The sequence below is a fragment of the Oryza glaberrima genome, chromosome 4 (assembly GCF_000147395.1).
Source record: "Oryza glaberrima chromosome 4, OglaRS2, whole genome shotgun sequence".
Taxonomy (NCBI): Eukaryota; Viridiplantae; Streptophyta; class Magnoliopsida; order Poales; family Poaceae; genus Oryza; species Oryza glaberrima.
The window spans coordinates 25,822,896-25,838,715 of record NC_068329.1 but is presented as its reverse complement, the minus strand read 5'-3'; the positions used below and the strand labels follow the sequence as shown (position 1 = coordinate 25,838,715).

The following is a 15,820-nucleotide window of genomic DNA, read 5'->3' as shown; positions in this document are numbered from 1 at the left end:
GACTATTAATAGCAAAAAAATATGCTCAATCATGTAGAATTGATACTGTTAGATTTATCATTAAACAAACTATAATAATATGTAACTCTCTTTTTATTTAAAATATATTACTTTTATAGATATTGTTGGTCAAAGTAGCATCTCGAAGACCATAACGAAGTCTAAAAATGCTTATATTTGGGACAGATGGAGTACTTTGTTTTATTGGTTAAGTTGGGCCCACCATGTAGTTGTTTCAGCTATCGATTGGGGAGGAGGAAGGTAGGGTCCACACCTTCATCGTAGCTTGTGCTGTAGTCGACGCTAATTTAGTCGCCTATTGCTATTCTCTTTTCTCTTCTCTCTCTTCTAACTCATCTAAAAATCTGATGTGGTATATATAGCCTGCTGATGTAGTATTGTATTTGATCTTATAGGGATAGGTGGAAAACTGGACAGGTTCCTCTATTCGCGCTTCTCTCTTTTTTTGTGTGTGTGACTCGATGTAAGCCATTTAATTTAATTTTCAAAGGTTCATTTTAAAGTTGTTTTATCGTAGTTTAATTTTTAGATTTATCGAGGAGTAGAATTTGTATAGCGGCAACGATAGCTGGTCGGTGCACCAGCTAGGCATCCACTAGCCGGAAGAGAAAAACTGAGGAGAAGAAAAAGATATGTGGTCACTTATACATACTCCCTCCGTCCCAAAATATAAGCATTTTTAGATTCTGATACAGTCTTTAAGATGCTACTTTGACCAATAATATCTATAAAAATAAAATGTTTAAATTAAAAAGTTACATATTATGATACTTTGTTTAATAATAAATCTAGTAACATCAATTTTACATAATTGATCTTTTTTATTTTTTTGCCATTAATAATCAAAAGTTAAAATTGTTTGACTTGTCACTATTCTAAAAATGCTTATATTTTTGGATGGTAGAGTACTGCTTTGACAAAAAAAAAAAGCCAACCCTAGCTATGAACCTAGACACATGAGAGTACTTTATTTTATTGATTTAGTTGGGCCCACCATGTAGTTGTTTCAGCTATCGATTGGGGAGGAGGAAGGTAGGGTCCACACCTTCATCGTAGCTTGTGCTGTAGTCGACGCTAATTTAGTCGCCCATTGCTATTCTCTTTCCTCTCTCTCTTCTAACTCATCTAAAAATCTGATGTGGTATATATATATAGCCTGCTGATGTAGTATTATTGTACTTGATCTTACAGGGATAGGTGGAAAACCGGAAAGGTTTCTCTGTTCACGCTTATCTCTTTGTGTGTGTGACTCGATGTAAGCCATTTAATTTAATTTTCAAAGGTTCATTTTAAAGTTGATTTATCGTAGTTTAATTTTAGATTTATCGAGGAGTAGAATTTATATAGCGGCAACGGTAGCTGGTGGGTGCACCAGCTAGGCATCCACTAGCTGTAAGAGAAAAAACTAAGGAGAAGAAAAAGATATGTGGTCACTTATACATACTCTCTTCGTTCCAAAATATAAGCATTTTTAAATTCTGACACGGTCTTTAAGGTGCTACTTTGACCAATAATATCTATAAAACTAAAATATTTAAATTAAAAAGTTACATATTATGATAGTTTGTTTAATAATAAATCTAGTAACATCAATTTTATATAATTGATCTTTTTTATTTTTTGCTATTAATAGTCAAAAGTTAAAAATATTTGACTTGTCACTATTCTAAAAATGCTTATATTTTAGGATGATGGGGTACTGCTCTGAAAAAAAAAGTAACCCTAGCTATAAACCTAGACACACATGTGTCTAGGTTCGTTGGTAGGATTGAGTTTTTTATGGACCGGAGGGGTAGATCTTAGTACTAGTTTCTAAAAAAAATGATTTTGTTGACTGGACTACATATAAGTCTCATGTAGGTGAAAACTACCCTTGTTTGGACTGATTGAGGTAAGTTGAACAATTTTGATAGATCAGTGGTGTATTATACTTCCTTCTTTCTGAAATATTGTTCTAGGATGGGGTTATACTCATCTTAGTACTACAAATTTCATCTTAGGTTGCAATATTTTAGGACGGAGGGAATAGTTAGTTTTAAAGTCGAGGGGTGTTTTTTAAACAAACACAATAGTTGAAATGCGCAAAACGGACTTATGCAATTTTTAAATCCATCCACTTTTTATTAAAAAAAATACACACTATTATAAATCTTTGCACATATAAGTTAGAAAAAATACGAATTACCTCCTGAACAATTGTGATCGTACAAATTACCCCCCTCAATTAAAAGATCAGACATTTTTCACCCTTAACTTTTTGTACCTGACAAATTACTCTCCTAGCCGACTCCGGATCAGTTTTGGTCCTATGTGGTGCACATGTTGCACTCCAGTCAATATATAAAAAATAAAAATAGTGGGGGTCCATTGGTCAGTTTTGCTTCTTCTCTCAGTCACCACATATGGGCCCTTCTTTTTTTACAATTTTTTATACTGACTGGACTACCATGTGTACGTCACGTAGGACCAAAATCGCTCCAGAGTCTGGTAGATGGATAATTTGTCCGATATAAAAAGTTGAGGGTGAAGAATATCTGGTTTTTGAAATGAGGATGGTAATTCATACTGCCACGATAGTTCAGTAAGTAATTTGGATTTTTTTTCCCTCTAAGTTATTGCCGTGTCGTTCTTATCTTAACCACCTCTATACGCAATGATGTTTATGTGATGACCACGAGAGTAACGTGCAAAGACTTATCATAATAATTTGTGGTTAGATGACACTATCTTTTCAATTCTGTATTTTTCGGTCGTTTTAGCAGCCCATATGCATGAATGTACCTGGTCCATTTCATCCCGGCCGGTATTAATACGTACGTGCGCCCGCAACCAACTTGATATGAGTCGCATCTAACATTCGCACGACATGCCAAAACCCGGATCACGCTGAACTCGTGAATACGTACGCAGCTCGGGCGGCCTCCACAGGGGTCCCGTTTCACGCTACGCCAATGAGACACCGACTCTGCAACACACGGTGCCCGCGCGTTCGCTACGTGTGACGGCGCGGAAGTCCGTCCCGGTGTTTGCACGCACCCATCGTGCTTTTGGAACGACAGCCACGCCACAACCTTTTTTCCTGGCTAAGCTACTCCCTTAATTCCCAAAGCGCCATGTTGATGAGACCGTGCAGTGCAGATTGCAAACACACGATAGCATATGGGAGTATGTATGTACGAACCGCTTTTCCCTAACGGGGACGTCTCTATAAATGAACTCTCCGGTACTAGCCCGACGTTTCGCCCTCTAAAACCAGACACTGCTGCTGCGTGTCTGTGTGCCGCGCCACCTATGCACCTCGCGCGCGCGGCAAGCGCTCCTCCTGCCGGCGCCTTCCCCTGTCCCTCGCTTGCCTCCAGCTGCAACAGAGGAGCGCGTGTGCGTGTGTGTACGGTGCCATGAGCTTTCCGCTGGTGTGCTTCTGCCGCCAGATCCCGCGGCCCATCGTCGCGCTGTTCAAGCTGCTCCAGGCCGTGGCGCTGGCCTTCGTGCTGATACTCTGCTTCCTCGGCCTCTACGAGTTCCCCTACACCGTCGAGGACCACGCGCCGCTCATCCACGGCCGCCGCCGCGATCGCCTCGGCGACGACGGCCTGCAGCCCGAGGCGGTGAAGCGGGGCCTCCCGCTGGTCGAGTACATGCAACTCGCCGACCTGTCGGCGGATTGCCACGACGGCGAGAGCGGCTACCCGGCCACGTGCAGGGTGTGCCTGGAGAGGCTGGAGGCGACGGACGAGGTGAGGCGGCTGGGCAACTGCACCCACGCCTTCCACATCGGCTGCATCGACCGGTGGATCGACCTGGGAGAGGTGACGTGCCCGCTCTGTCGGTCCCACCTGCTGCCACGTCAACGAAGGGGCCTGCTTGGCAGTAGGCGGTTAGGCTAGATTGTCTCGCGGCACGGCGCCATGGGGGCAGTTTCGTCATTTCAGGCTGTACATCTCGCCATTGTTGCTGGATGGGTGCAGGCCAACCGCAGACTGATTCTGATCAGGACGACTAACCACCAAGCAGTACCGGTGCTAATCAATTGATAGTTGTGCTCACGCGAAAATTAATGGCATTTTGGAATTCCACGGGTGTACTTTGACGCATAGTTGCATCCGACGAGCTAGGTAATGTGCACCCGTTTAGAGCGAGTACAATAGCAGGCTACAAGTAAGCTATAAGCATACGTGGAAAAGAGAAGAGATAAGAGAGAAGGAAAACGGGCTATATATTTACAGCCAGCTGCAGCACGGAATCTAATACATTGTGCGTGTATGAGATGTAGGACCATATATTAATAGTGTACTACTCCCTCCATTTCACAATATAAGTCATTCTAGCATTTTTCGCATTCATATTGATGTTAATGAATCTAGATAGATATATATGTTTAGATTCATTAACATCAATATGAATGTGGGATATGTTAGAATGATTTACATTGTGAAACGGAGGAAGTATATGTTTATAGATAACTATTGTATAAATGAACTATTAGATTGTCTATAAATAAGTTGGAGCTAGTAGTTGGCTATTTAAACTTGCTCGGGTTCAGACTTCATGCAATACGCACACGCGCCCTGTTGATTGATCAGCCTCAACTGAATCGGATTGGTGGGCAACTAACCATGTATAAAGTGTATGAACATAATCACAAATTATGGTAGGAAGGTGGCATCAATCTTTGTGGGGATCTGTTACTACGACATAAACGTTTCCTCAATAATAGTTAATAACACGTACTTGGATGTATTTTCCTGGTAACATATCCAAAATTCAAACTTGAAATTTAGTTGCTCTTAAATTGAATGTGTTTTGAGAAGTTTTCCTTAATGATTTTAGGGGGGGGGGGGGGGGGAAGAAACAGTGCATGCGCAAAGTGAATAAATATGCCAATCAAGAGCGAGCCATCTGTGGTAATTTAGTCAAATATATTTGTTCAATCTTCTGAATATGCTCATACGGATAAAATGTGTGCTCGTGCATATGTGAGAGTCCGGGTATGTACTATGTTTCTTAGAAAAAAACAAGTGCTCCCAATCCCAAACAACACAATCGAGAAGCTACACGGGATGCAAATTAATGAAATGTTAGGTAAGATAAACACTCGCCAACAACAACTAAATGTTTAGCACCAGCAATCAATTTCTTCATATGCAAAGAAAAGCATACAACCTAACCAAGATAAATTGATCTTAGAAACAATAAAAAAAAACTTCACAAACAGTTAACATGGTGCCTAAACAATGTCAATCCAGTCAAACAAATGAATTTAAATCAAGATTTAAACCAAGGAAGTTTATTGTTTTTGACGGCTAGGGTGATTGGCGGATGGGCATATCACAAAACTTATATATTTTGTCAATCTTATTCCGTTACATTTGAGCTCTCTTTTCTTTGGCCGATCAATCTTTGTGTACGCTTAGTTAAGTGCACCTTGTTATCTATATGTATGTGTTTGGTGTATGGGTGTGATGATAAGGTTTTTGACGATAATATCTTGATTGCGTTATTTGTGTATCTAGGATACATATGGTGGATACGAGGATATTGTCAGACCTACAACCAAAGACAACAGAAAATGTTTTTATATAGGTTTAGACCCTCAGTTTGGGTAATAGTCCTACTCTTGTTTATATATACTTCCTATGTTTGAAATTACTTCTTGTTTTAGCATTTATGTTTTTTAAAAAAATACTTATCGTTTTCACACTCCAAAATTTTTTTTTGAGCTAACTTTCCCTTTCTACTCTTCATAAATACAACCACAATAGTATTACTACTCCACACAAGACCTTTGATACTATTTGCTTTAGGAAATTAATTAGGATGCAACTAATGAGGATAACTATGTAACTTGCTATACCTCCTTGGTGAGATTTGCTAGAACAACAAATAAATTAAAACGGAAGGAGTATTGCCCTAAAAAGCAGACCATGTACATATATGTGGATGAGAACTCTCATCTAGTCTACCCAACAAAGTTGGCGAGATGGGACCTTGGCGATGTGGTTGGTAGCGAACTGTGGAGCTCCTCCAGTTGTTAACTCGATGTGGCTAGTGTTCGCTCGTGGGATTGTTCGATATTCGATTCCATTCTCTCCTCAGAGGACTTATATATATACCCTCGGTACCCCTTGTCCAAGTTTGACTAAAGGTGTGTTCCGGAGGTAGGGTTGGTATGGCACGCCAAACAAAGCACGCATTAGTGCATCATTAATTAAGTGTTTGCTATTTTTGCAAAAAAAATGAACTAAGTAATATGATTTTTTAAAATAACTATCCTATAGAAAACTTTTGAGAAAAATGAACCTGTTGAATAGTCCCACATTGGTTGTGGAAAGACAAATGAACTAAGATATAAGTGGGAGAGCCCCTCACCTCAATGGCTAGCTTTTGGGGTGGAAAGGCCATTTACGATCGTACAGAACCGTTAGTCCGTTAGTAGTTTGGGAAGCGTGCATGCATAAAACGAGGGAGATGAAGTTGGAAAAATTGACTTAGAACACAACCTAAGGAGGTACAATAAGACATGACCCTTTATCCAAACTCTTATGTAGCGTTCAGTATGGTAGCATTTGCAAAACTTTTGTAGGGTAAAATAAACAACAAGTCTTTAAACTTGAACCGAGGTACCACTTAGGTCCATCAACATATAAATCGTATATCTAGATCCGTAATCTTAGATTAGTGTATCACCCGTGAAACAAACTGTCTTTAACTGGCTATGGCTCTTAATGTGGTTGTTCATAGTGGCCAAAAGCTTTGCATTCGTCCTTCTCCCTAACTCAGTGTGACAATAATTATGCATTTAACCCCTCTGCTTCGAATTTGTCGCTATCCCGACTCCTGTATACTCTATCTCTTCTCTTTCGAATCAGGGAGGGGACGCATCACGAAGTGCAACAAGGGTAGGGCTGCACGAAATGCAGCTAGGGAGGGGAAGGAGACAGTGAAGTGCAGCGAAGGAGGGGAGGGGACATCGAGGTGCGGCATCTTTTTGTCATAGTTGGTAACAAACTCGGAGGGGTTAAACGCATATTTGTTACCACCATGGGTAAGGAAGGGGGTTGGATGTGAACTTTTGGCCTCCGTAGACAACCACGTTGGTAATCATATCTGGGTGATATATGTGCAGATTACGATATTATGGACCTATCTAACACCCTAGTCCAAATTTAATTACTAGTCATGTATTTTAGTACGTAAAACTAGTTGAATTGAAGATTTTGAAAACCCTTTACTAAATAAAACAAGCTCGAAAAAAACGAGTTGCCTTCTTAAACCTCATATTTTGTACACCATAATTTAAATATTGACCCCATTTTCAAATTTTCATACCTTTAAATATAAGAGTCACCGCCTAAGGGAAATAACGGTAGTTGAGGGCATGAATAGGTTTGTGTTATGTTTGTGTATGCTCTGTTTTGTTTGTGTTTGCTCTGTAGGACATATGCTACCGAAAGTTTCTTCGAATTTAGGTGTTCTATAACAATGATCTAACAATTCACACAAGTCCCATTGTGCACATTAGAAAATTTTGAATAAATAGAATTAAATGATCGCTCTAGCCAAATATATTCATGCAAAACTCTTGGGATCTTTACAGTAGGTAGCACACTTAATCCGGTAGCTACACAAAATTTGCCAATTAGTATGGTACGTATAGATAGATTGAAAAGATAGACGTCTTACCATAATAGTATAGGGTTGCCTAGCATAGAGTATAGATAACGTACAAACATACACTCATAGGTACGTGCTAAGAGTACCACCGGATAGGGGAGAAATATACATACTGAGAACACATGTGTTTCAACATTTGCCGAACTATATATTATAGCACGCCAGCGTTTTTATTAGCAAGCTTGGACTTCAGAGGGGCCATCCCATCACAAAGTTGTTGTTCTGATCCCCTCCTCCTCCATTGCTTCTTGGATTGGCCGCCTCAGGACGGACAAATTGATAGTACCTGTAGCGTGCATGCATATTTTCAAACACGTTGGTTCGGGAGATCAGATTGATCAGGTTTTAGTTTTGTCTTCCAAACTTACCCAATTTGCAGAGTAGGCTCACAGTCAATATCTGGTGGTGGTTGAGCATTCAGCACTCTGCCGCCACTGACAACGGTGCCATGGACCCAGGAATCCTGGATGGCTGATCTGCAGTTGCTGCTATCGGCTTCAGCTTCTAGCTGAATGGTGTAGCGATGTGTTAGTACTACATGGCGAAATGACATGACAAAATTCGAAGATACACTAATTAACACTAGAAAACAGAGAAGTGGTTGTACAGTATTCCCAATCCACCAAATTGAAAGGCAGAAATTAATTGTGGAAACGATAAGTAGGACCTTGTTTTTCAGTTGCTTATTGAGTTCTCCAAGCTGGCGTTCCTGCAGGCAGCCCAGATAATCAGTCAACTAGGGAATATACAACTAGCACTTTTGAGGCAGGATTACTAGATGTGATTAACTATATTTTATTTTTTCGAGAGAAAAACATAACACTCTGTCCCGCTTCTATTATCAGAAACGACATGCTACAGGGTTCAAGTTCAGGAGTACTACACTACTCCTACTAAGCAAATTAAGCAGAAAGGCTGAGTGATTTTGGTGTAATGTCATCCCCATTACATATGGAACATCAGCACCCCACCAAAGCCAGTTAAACAGGTCAGCAAGAGCTAGCCTATTCCAATTTCCAGACAATAGAACTTGGAGTTCCAGCTAGATAGGTAGATGTATACTCCCTTTATTTCTTTTATGTCTAATGCCATTGACTTTTTAACATAAATTTGACCATTCATCCTTCTATTCCATTTTGTTTGTACTTTAGACATGACTTATATTTCTATATATTTGCACGGTTCTTTCAATAATATGAATGGTTATGTTTAAAAGTAAATACCATCAAACATATATATATATAAAGAGTATATGCAGCAACATATGAGCCACAGCTAGGGTGCTAATTGGCCCAAGTTTTTAGTCTATAAAATTTGAAGACTGGATCTAAAAATATACAAATGCTAGATACGGATGTAAAAAAATCCATGGACCTTAATCAGCTATCACCCCTAGCCATAGCAAGAAAAAAAGAATTAACCCTAAAAGTCTTGCAAACAGCTCCTTGTGATCATAATGATTTTGTGACATGATAGATAATATTGGTATGTAATTAATTCATTCTTGATAAGATTCAATAATTCGTTCTGATAATTGACAAAATAAATCCCTTTTTAATTAATAGTTGGTGGCCATATTGCAACTTGAAAAATTAACGCATAAACATAAAAGCCGTATGAAATGTAGGTACGGACGCAGCGACTCAGATGGGCATCTGTATTATAAGGTGTTACATTTATTTTCCTAGGTATAAACCGTTTTTTTTTACGATTGAGTAAAATCAGGAACAAATACATTCTCATCTAAAGGAGAGAATATATAGTTCCTCACGGAATACCCTAGTAATAACCAAAGCATATATAAATATTTAGGAAAGATTCTGAAAAAATGGCAGCATAATGTTTGATGTCCTCGAACTCTGTGGTGCACTTGAAATTCCCCATATCTGAAGCAACAAGTATTGAATTATAAAGCAATACGTCCACAACCTTCAGGATTAATTATCTAGATCTGATAAGCTATCATATCATACAAATATATGGTTTAGTAATCTTGATCATATGATTAATTACGATGTTACAGATTTATAGAAAAGCGACAACATTTGACAGATATTCCAATACCTTCCGGCGAAGATCGTCGACCTGCTCCATCATGATTTGTGTCTGAAATAAATACAAAGAACTCAACTAAAATTTAGATAACTTTTATATGGACGAGCATGCAAGTTAAGCCCTGTACTTTGTTGTCTTCTTCTTCTGACATATTTAGTATTTCAGGGCATAGGAGCATATAAACCATGTCCCCCCGAAGTTGGAAGGAAGCAAAAGCAATTATAGAAAATTTATGGTGTCTTTTTATTATAGAAATAAACTTGGTGCTCAATCAAGTACTTTTATTAATTGTGATATTTATTGATATTATTTTATTATCAGTAGAAATTATATACAGTTGATTTATGAATTTTACTACCTATAGACAAAATATTCTACTACCAATGGTTAAGTTAGTAATATAAATATATATTGGATGGGTAAAGATGAAAGGTCCAGATATTGATCCTACTACCAGCAGAGATCGCCGTAAAATTTGTTGATCAAGTACGTACACTCATGCAATATTTGTTGCTTATATATATTACGGCTGCGTTGTCTTTTTTAGCACCATTTACGGCTTAAGTGGTTAATATCTTACAATTCATCAGATGGATATATTTGCAGTATATATCCCTTTTATTTGTCAAGATATAGGTTGTATATATAGAATAATGCATACAGTATTGTACTAGATACTAGCAGATATTATTGTATGTTAATTAACAAGGTAATTGAAGGAACTACACTTATTTTATTGTGTGGTGATATAACCTTTCGTTGTCGAGCCTGTGACAGTGAGTACTCAAGTTGCTTCTCCAGCTGCTGCAGTTCCTTTATGCTCAATGGTCCATGATCTTCACCAAGCATGTGCCTGTTGTATATGCAAATATAACACCCAAACATTCAAGTGGTGAAGCATTTCAAGTGTTCCTGAAACAGCTGATGCAGTGCAGTACCTCTGAGAGCGTTGGAGACATTCAAGCTTAGTCTTGAGCCTTGACATCTCTTGGTACCAGCTCTATGGGTCAAATGGGAAAAAAAAACTAAAACCAATAATTGATAAAATCCAAAATAGTAAGCATTTATTTTTGTTCTTATTTACCCTTGAATTTTATTTTATATGAATCTGAATGTTTAATTTTTATTGCATCAAGGAAAAAAGCGATATTATCATTAGGTTTAGAAAATGTAAGTACTAATATCTTATTCACTGAACTAGTACATATATTAGAATTTGATTGCAATCTTCAAATTAAAATCAGAAATATTTAAGTACTATATATCTCTTCATTGATCCTCCTTGCATCTCAAGAATTTGAGACAATATTACTGGCAAAGAGGTCTAGATATGTATATTTGAACTTTAAAGGATTCTGCATAATATGGTTACCGAAGTGTGTTTGACAACTATTCTATGAATACCTGATGTTCACCACCAGCAAGAGCACTATTTGAACCTTGAGCGTTGTAACAGCAACTATTGTACTTTTCCAATGTCTTGTTTATTCTGCAAACAAAAATAGGTTTAGGATATGTTACTCACATACATAAAGCCGAATGCAATAAAATCTACTCTGCGCCCTGCATTTGAAATTACTTGCATTCTAGTTTTGTTCTAAGTTAAACATTTGTACGTTTTGCCATCAAAATTTAAAATTTCATATAGTTTAATATCATAAGATTTATGTTTTTAGATTCATCATGAGAAATACTTTTGTAATATATAATTCGCATGTTGTTAACTTATACAAATTTCTAGAAATTGACTGTCAAGGATAGAAATGTTTGACATAAATTAGACAAGGTAGAATGATATGTAATTTTAAACAGCAGGAGACTAATATAACAGAATGAAAATACATAAATTTAATTGCAGAAAATAGGTAATGATAATCATATGGCCAGGTGAATTTGTGGTCAAGAACAATTTTAATAATTGTTAGAGTTCAACGAATCCCTTTCGATCATCGCTACTGAAGAAATTGCTTTCAGAAATTGTTTAATGATGCTCTAATTCGGACACAAAGCCTCATTGTTTCGCTTATTCATATGCTTATCCGAATCACTTATTAGCAAATAAAAAGAATATTTCTAAGTAAAGCTTTATATGTGTGTTCTTGGCGACTCAAAAGTAAATGTTGCAAAATAAACTATGATGAAAAAAAGAAAAAAACATATTCATGTGATAAAAGGTTAAGAGAAAGTTAGAAAAAGAGTTGCCGGTCACAATAACACAAAACTCTTTCCTAATGTATTTACTTTATTAAATTTTTTTTCATGGAAAGAATGATATGATGGTCATGGAGAGAAGCCCTACACACTGATCACGGAGAAGAAATAAAAGAATTTCCACAACTAAACGGTGTTCAATTCGATCCATGCATTTCAATCAACACAGTTATTTTTCGTCTATATATATTTATGATTTTCCCGTCAATACATATAGCAATTACTAACATTCAACTCAAAATGTGCATAAGCCCCTCTCGGTTACCTTCATGTATTAGCAAGAGGCAATTCAACAACAAAAAACTAATAATACCAGAATCACAAAATCTTGCAAAAGAGCGTATACACATAAGAGATTTGAAAGATCGAATTCATATATATGCAGCTAAAGTGATGATAATGTTTGAGGGTTTAATCAAATAAATGAAAAAAACTCATGTACCTATCAGGAAAAAAAATCTGAAAGCTTTATTTAAACGGGGACACGAACCTTTCAGGAAAACACAAATGCATCAAAAGAAAAGAGAGGCATATGCATGGTTCATATGTAATATAATTTACCTGAGAGATGGCAAGAGAAGATGTTATATACTTGCAGGAATGAAATATATGGATATCAAATTAGGCAATAATTCTGAAAAAAAAGATTTAAACAAAGTTCTTGGTGCGGCATCTAAATGGAAACAGGAGACCCCATCACTTTCCCCTTCAAGTCACTCTTGCTATCAGAAAACTTGCGCCTCAGAGCCTCATATACCTAGCTGCTCCTGACATGCGCACGCCGGGCACACGCACGAATGAAAGAAATCAATGCTCTTTAGGTTCTGAAGAAGAAGAAGAAGAGATATTATGTGCTTTATTGAGTTAGGGCTGGAGGATTTTCATTATGAAAAGATTACCCAAGTATGCAAGTAGCAAGAGCTAGGCATACATCCGGCAAGATTACCTAAGCCTAAAAGATGTATGAAAACACATGCACGCTAGCGAGAAACAAAAAACCATATAGCAAAATAAACCAGCGAGCACATATATATACTTGGTAACAAAAAATCTAAGAAACAATTTCGGATTTAAGCTGCTGCAGGAAGGAAGCAAACGAGAATACGCATCCCATGGAAGGAAACAAAACAAACCAAAGGGAAGAGAGAAATTAATCACCAGATCTGCAAGAATCACATACGATTAGGGTACTGAACGGATCATGCACACGCTTACCCGGCGCTACCGAATTCGTACAGCTTGCCGCGGCTGGAGAAGATGATGAGCGCCACCTCCGCGTCGCAGAGCACGGAGAGCTCGTACGCCTTCTTGAGGAGGCCGTTGCGGCGCTTGGAGAAGGTGACCTGCCGGTTGATCTTGTTCTCGATGCGCTTCAGCTCAACCCTTCCCCTCCCCATCTCTGATCGATCCACACCAGAACAACCACACAGCAGCACAAAGCCAGTAGCAAAATCAAGCTGCTTCTTCTCACAACCCCTTACCTCAACTTTTGCAAAGCTATATTATTAAGCTAACTAGTACTCTTGTCAACCATTCGCCTATAGCTCAGCAACATGAAGCTGAGGAGAATATGACCGATGATGGGATGAGATATGATCTAGGAAGAGGAGGAATATCAGTGGAGAGAGGAGACATCCCAAAGGGGCCCAGCTAGTAGTACTACTGTTGCGGTGTTAAATTTGGTTGCCGCTTTCCTTCATCTTTTTGGCCTCTCTCTTGAGCTACCAACTTTAAGGACAGGTAACTTGCGACGACGAGGAAACCGGGCATGCAGTAACTGGGTGCCAGGAGCAGCTAGTAACTGCATGCCCGGCATTACCCTAGCTGGTAAGCACGAGCCCGAACAAGTGAACACGGCAGCCAGTGCAAATGTGCAATGCACATGCCTCAACCTGGATTCAAACATGCAATGTCATGATCGTCATCTGCATGCATGAGACCACACAACAACATGTGCAATGATCCATACATGAACTCTGGCTACACTTGCAGTGTGCAGGCACATGTAGTACACTCCTAGAACTAGACCAAACCATGCATGTAATGCTCACTGGCTGCATGGCACCCTGCTGGTTCAGTGGTTCTGTCGACCCACGACCAGTCTCCAGAGATATTCACAGGAGACCTAGAGCAACCCAGAAAAATAAGTAAAACACACACACGGATTAATCCAGCATTAACTGCTGGGAATTAGGGCACGTCGATTGTAGGGAAGTCCTAATCTGGCACATCTGGCCGGTGCCTGAGAAATTCCAGTTTTGAGCTTTGTTGACTGCCTATTTGCCATTATTTGTTCGTCCATGACATGATAAGTATTAGGGGGGTGTTTGGACCCAAACACCCCCCTTAGGTTGTGTTCGGAAGGAGGGGTTGGCCTCATCATGTAAAACGAAACACGTATTATTATATAATTAATTAAGTATTAACTAATTTATTTAAAAAATAGATTAATATGATTTTTTAAAACAACTTTCGTATAATTTTTTTTTGCAAAAAGCACAGTGTTTTTAGCTGTTTAAAAGTTATATGCGTGAAAAATGATAGATGTGAGTTAGGAAAACTAAGAAGAACATAGCCTAACAAAGCCCCTTTGTAACCTGACGCGTCCTGGTAGCGCAAATCCACGGGAAACCGTACGTCATCTTCTCGGAACGTGGATCATCTGTCACTGACATGTGGGTCCAGGCGAGAAGGGACCCAAGTGTCAGCGTCATTGACTCGCTAACTGGATCCCGGTTGTCCTCTCAGGCGGCCCACTCATGTCAAGCAGCAAACGGATTTATCGCCGGCATCGGGGTTGGGTTTCACCGTACGCGGATTTCCCTCGCCTGAGCCACTGACTGGGCCGTGTGCCAGGAAACCGGCCGGTGGCCTGCCACGCCGTACGTATCCTTTGCACGTGACTGGAGAATCTGAGGCCCGCGAAGCCCGTCAGTGCGTAAAAAATTGAAAAAATAAAATACTCCATCACAAAGTGACACAGTTGAGAGAGGGCTCAATTCATAAGTTCATGCATGGCTACACATTTACTCGTATGGACTGATATGCAAATACCATGTACGCGTACATATGTGCAGTGTGATCATGTAGATGCTCGTAGTAGCTATACGCCTATACCTAGCTAGCCTTTCTCGATTAGCCCTCTCCGAGGCGTGGCCAAGTCCCCAGCTGTTCCCTGGCCATCGGCCATCTGACATGCTCATCGCATGTGTTGTAGTCCACGGATAGGCTAGCTCATCATGTGCACTCGGCCATCTAATCGCATGAAACCAGGAACAGGGTACAAACAATCACACGCACATGTACATGCACTTGCACAGCAACCACGCAAATCGTTTCCACCATGCATGCATGGAGCTATACGGTATACTGTAACCCCATATAAAGGAGCAGAGAAGTACATGGTCGATCAACTGCCTTGAATACAGATCTGACGACGCTTTCAACGTCCCCAAGCTAGCTAGCTCGGAATTTACGGTGCTCGGGGGTGTACAGGCATTCACAGCGCGGCACGACGAGACGTCCCTCTCCGAACCACTGTTCAGTTACCAGCTGCTATGCGGCCATCACCAGTACGCATGCATGCAACAAGCATGTGTACTGTTGCTGCTGATCAGTATACATATATATATATATATACGTACTTAGCTGACTCATACTGTCATATACATAAAGGTAACGTTGATGTTGGCTCGCCATCGAGGAGAGAGAGAGGTCGATCGATCGTGTTGAATTTAATATCGCCAGCCACCACACGCGGATCTTGGACGATTAATTGATGACGACGACGAGAATCCAGATGCTATTCGCAGGTGAGCCGAGACCGGCTGATGGCTGTTGGCTGATCAGACGACTGACG

At 39.5% G+C, this 15,820-nt stretch overlaps 2 protein-coding genes across 2 annotated transcripts; one reads left to right on the top strand and one right to left on the bottom strand.

Moving 5' to 3' along the window:
• Positions 1 to 3,244: 3,244 nt before the first annotated feature.
• On the top strand, positions 3,245 to 4,105 carry LOC127770013 (putative RING-H2 finger protein ATL50). The gene has a single exon (XM_052295681.1). The coding sequence runs from the start codon at positions 3,420 to 3,422 to the stop codon at positions 3,906 to 3,908; it is 489 nt and encodes a 162-aa protein (XP_052151641.1). The 5' UTR covers positions 3,245 to 3,419; the 3' UTR covers positions 3,909 to 4,105.
• Positions 4,106 to 7,666: 3,561 nt separating this feature from the next.
• LOC127771503 (MADS-box transcription factor 17) lies at positions 7,667 to 13,614 on the bottom strand. Its single transcript, XM_052297422.1, has 8 exons — positions 13,177 to 13,614; positions 11,155 to 11,239; positions 10,689 to 10,750; positions 10,504 to 10,603; positions 9,760 to 9,801; positions 8,363 to 8,404; positions 8,064 to 8,203; positions 7,667 to 7,981 (listed from the first exon to the last, which is right to left on the bottom strand). The coding sequence occupies exons 1-8, from the start codon at positions 13,356 to 13,358 to the stop codon at positions 7,885 to 7,887; spliced, it is 750 nt and encodes a 249-aa protein (XP_052153382.1). The 5' UTR covers positions 13,359 to 13,614; the 3' UTR covers positions 7,667 to 7,884.
• Between the last annotated feature and the right edge of the window lie 2,206 nt (positions 13,615 to 15,820).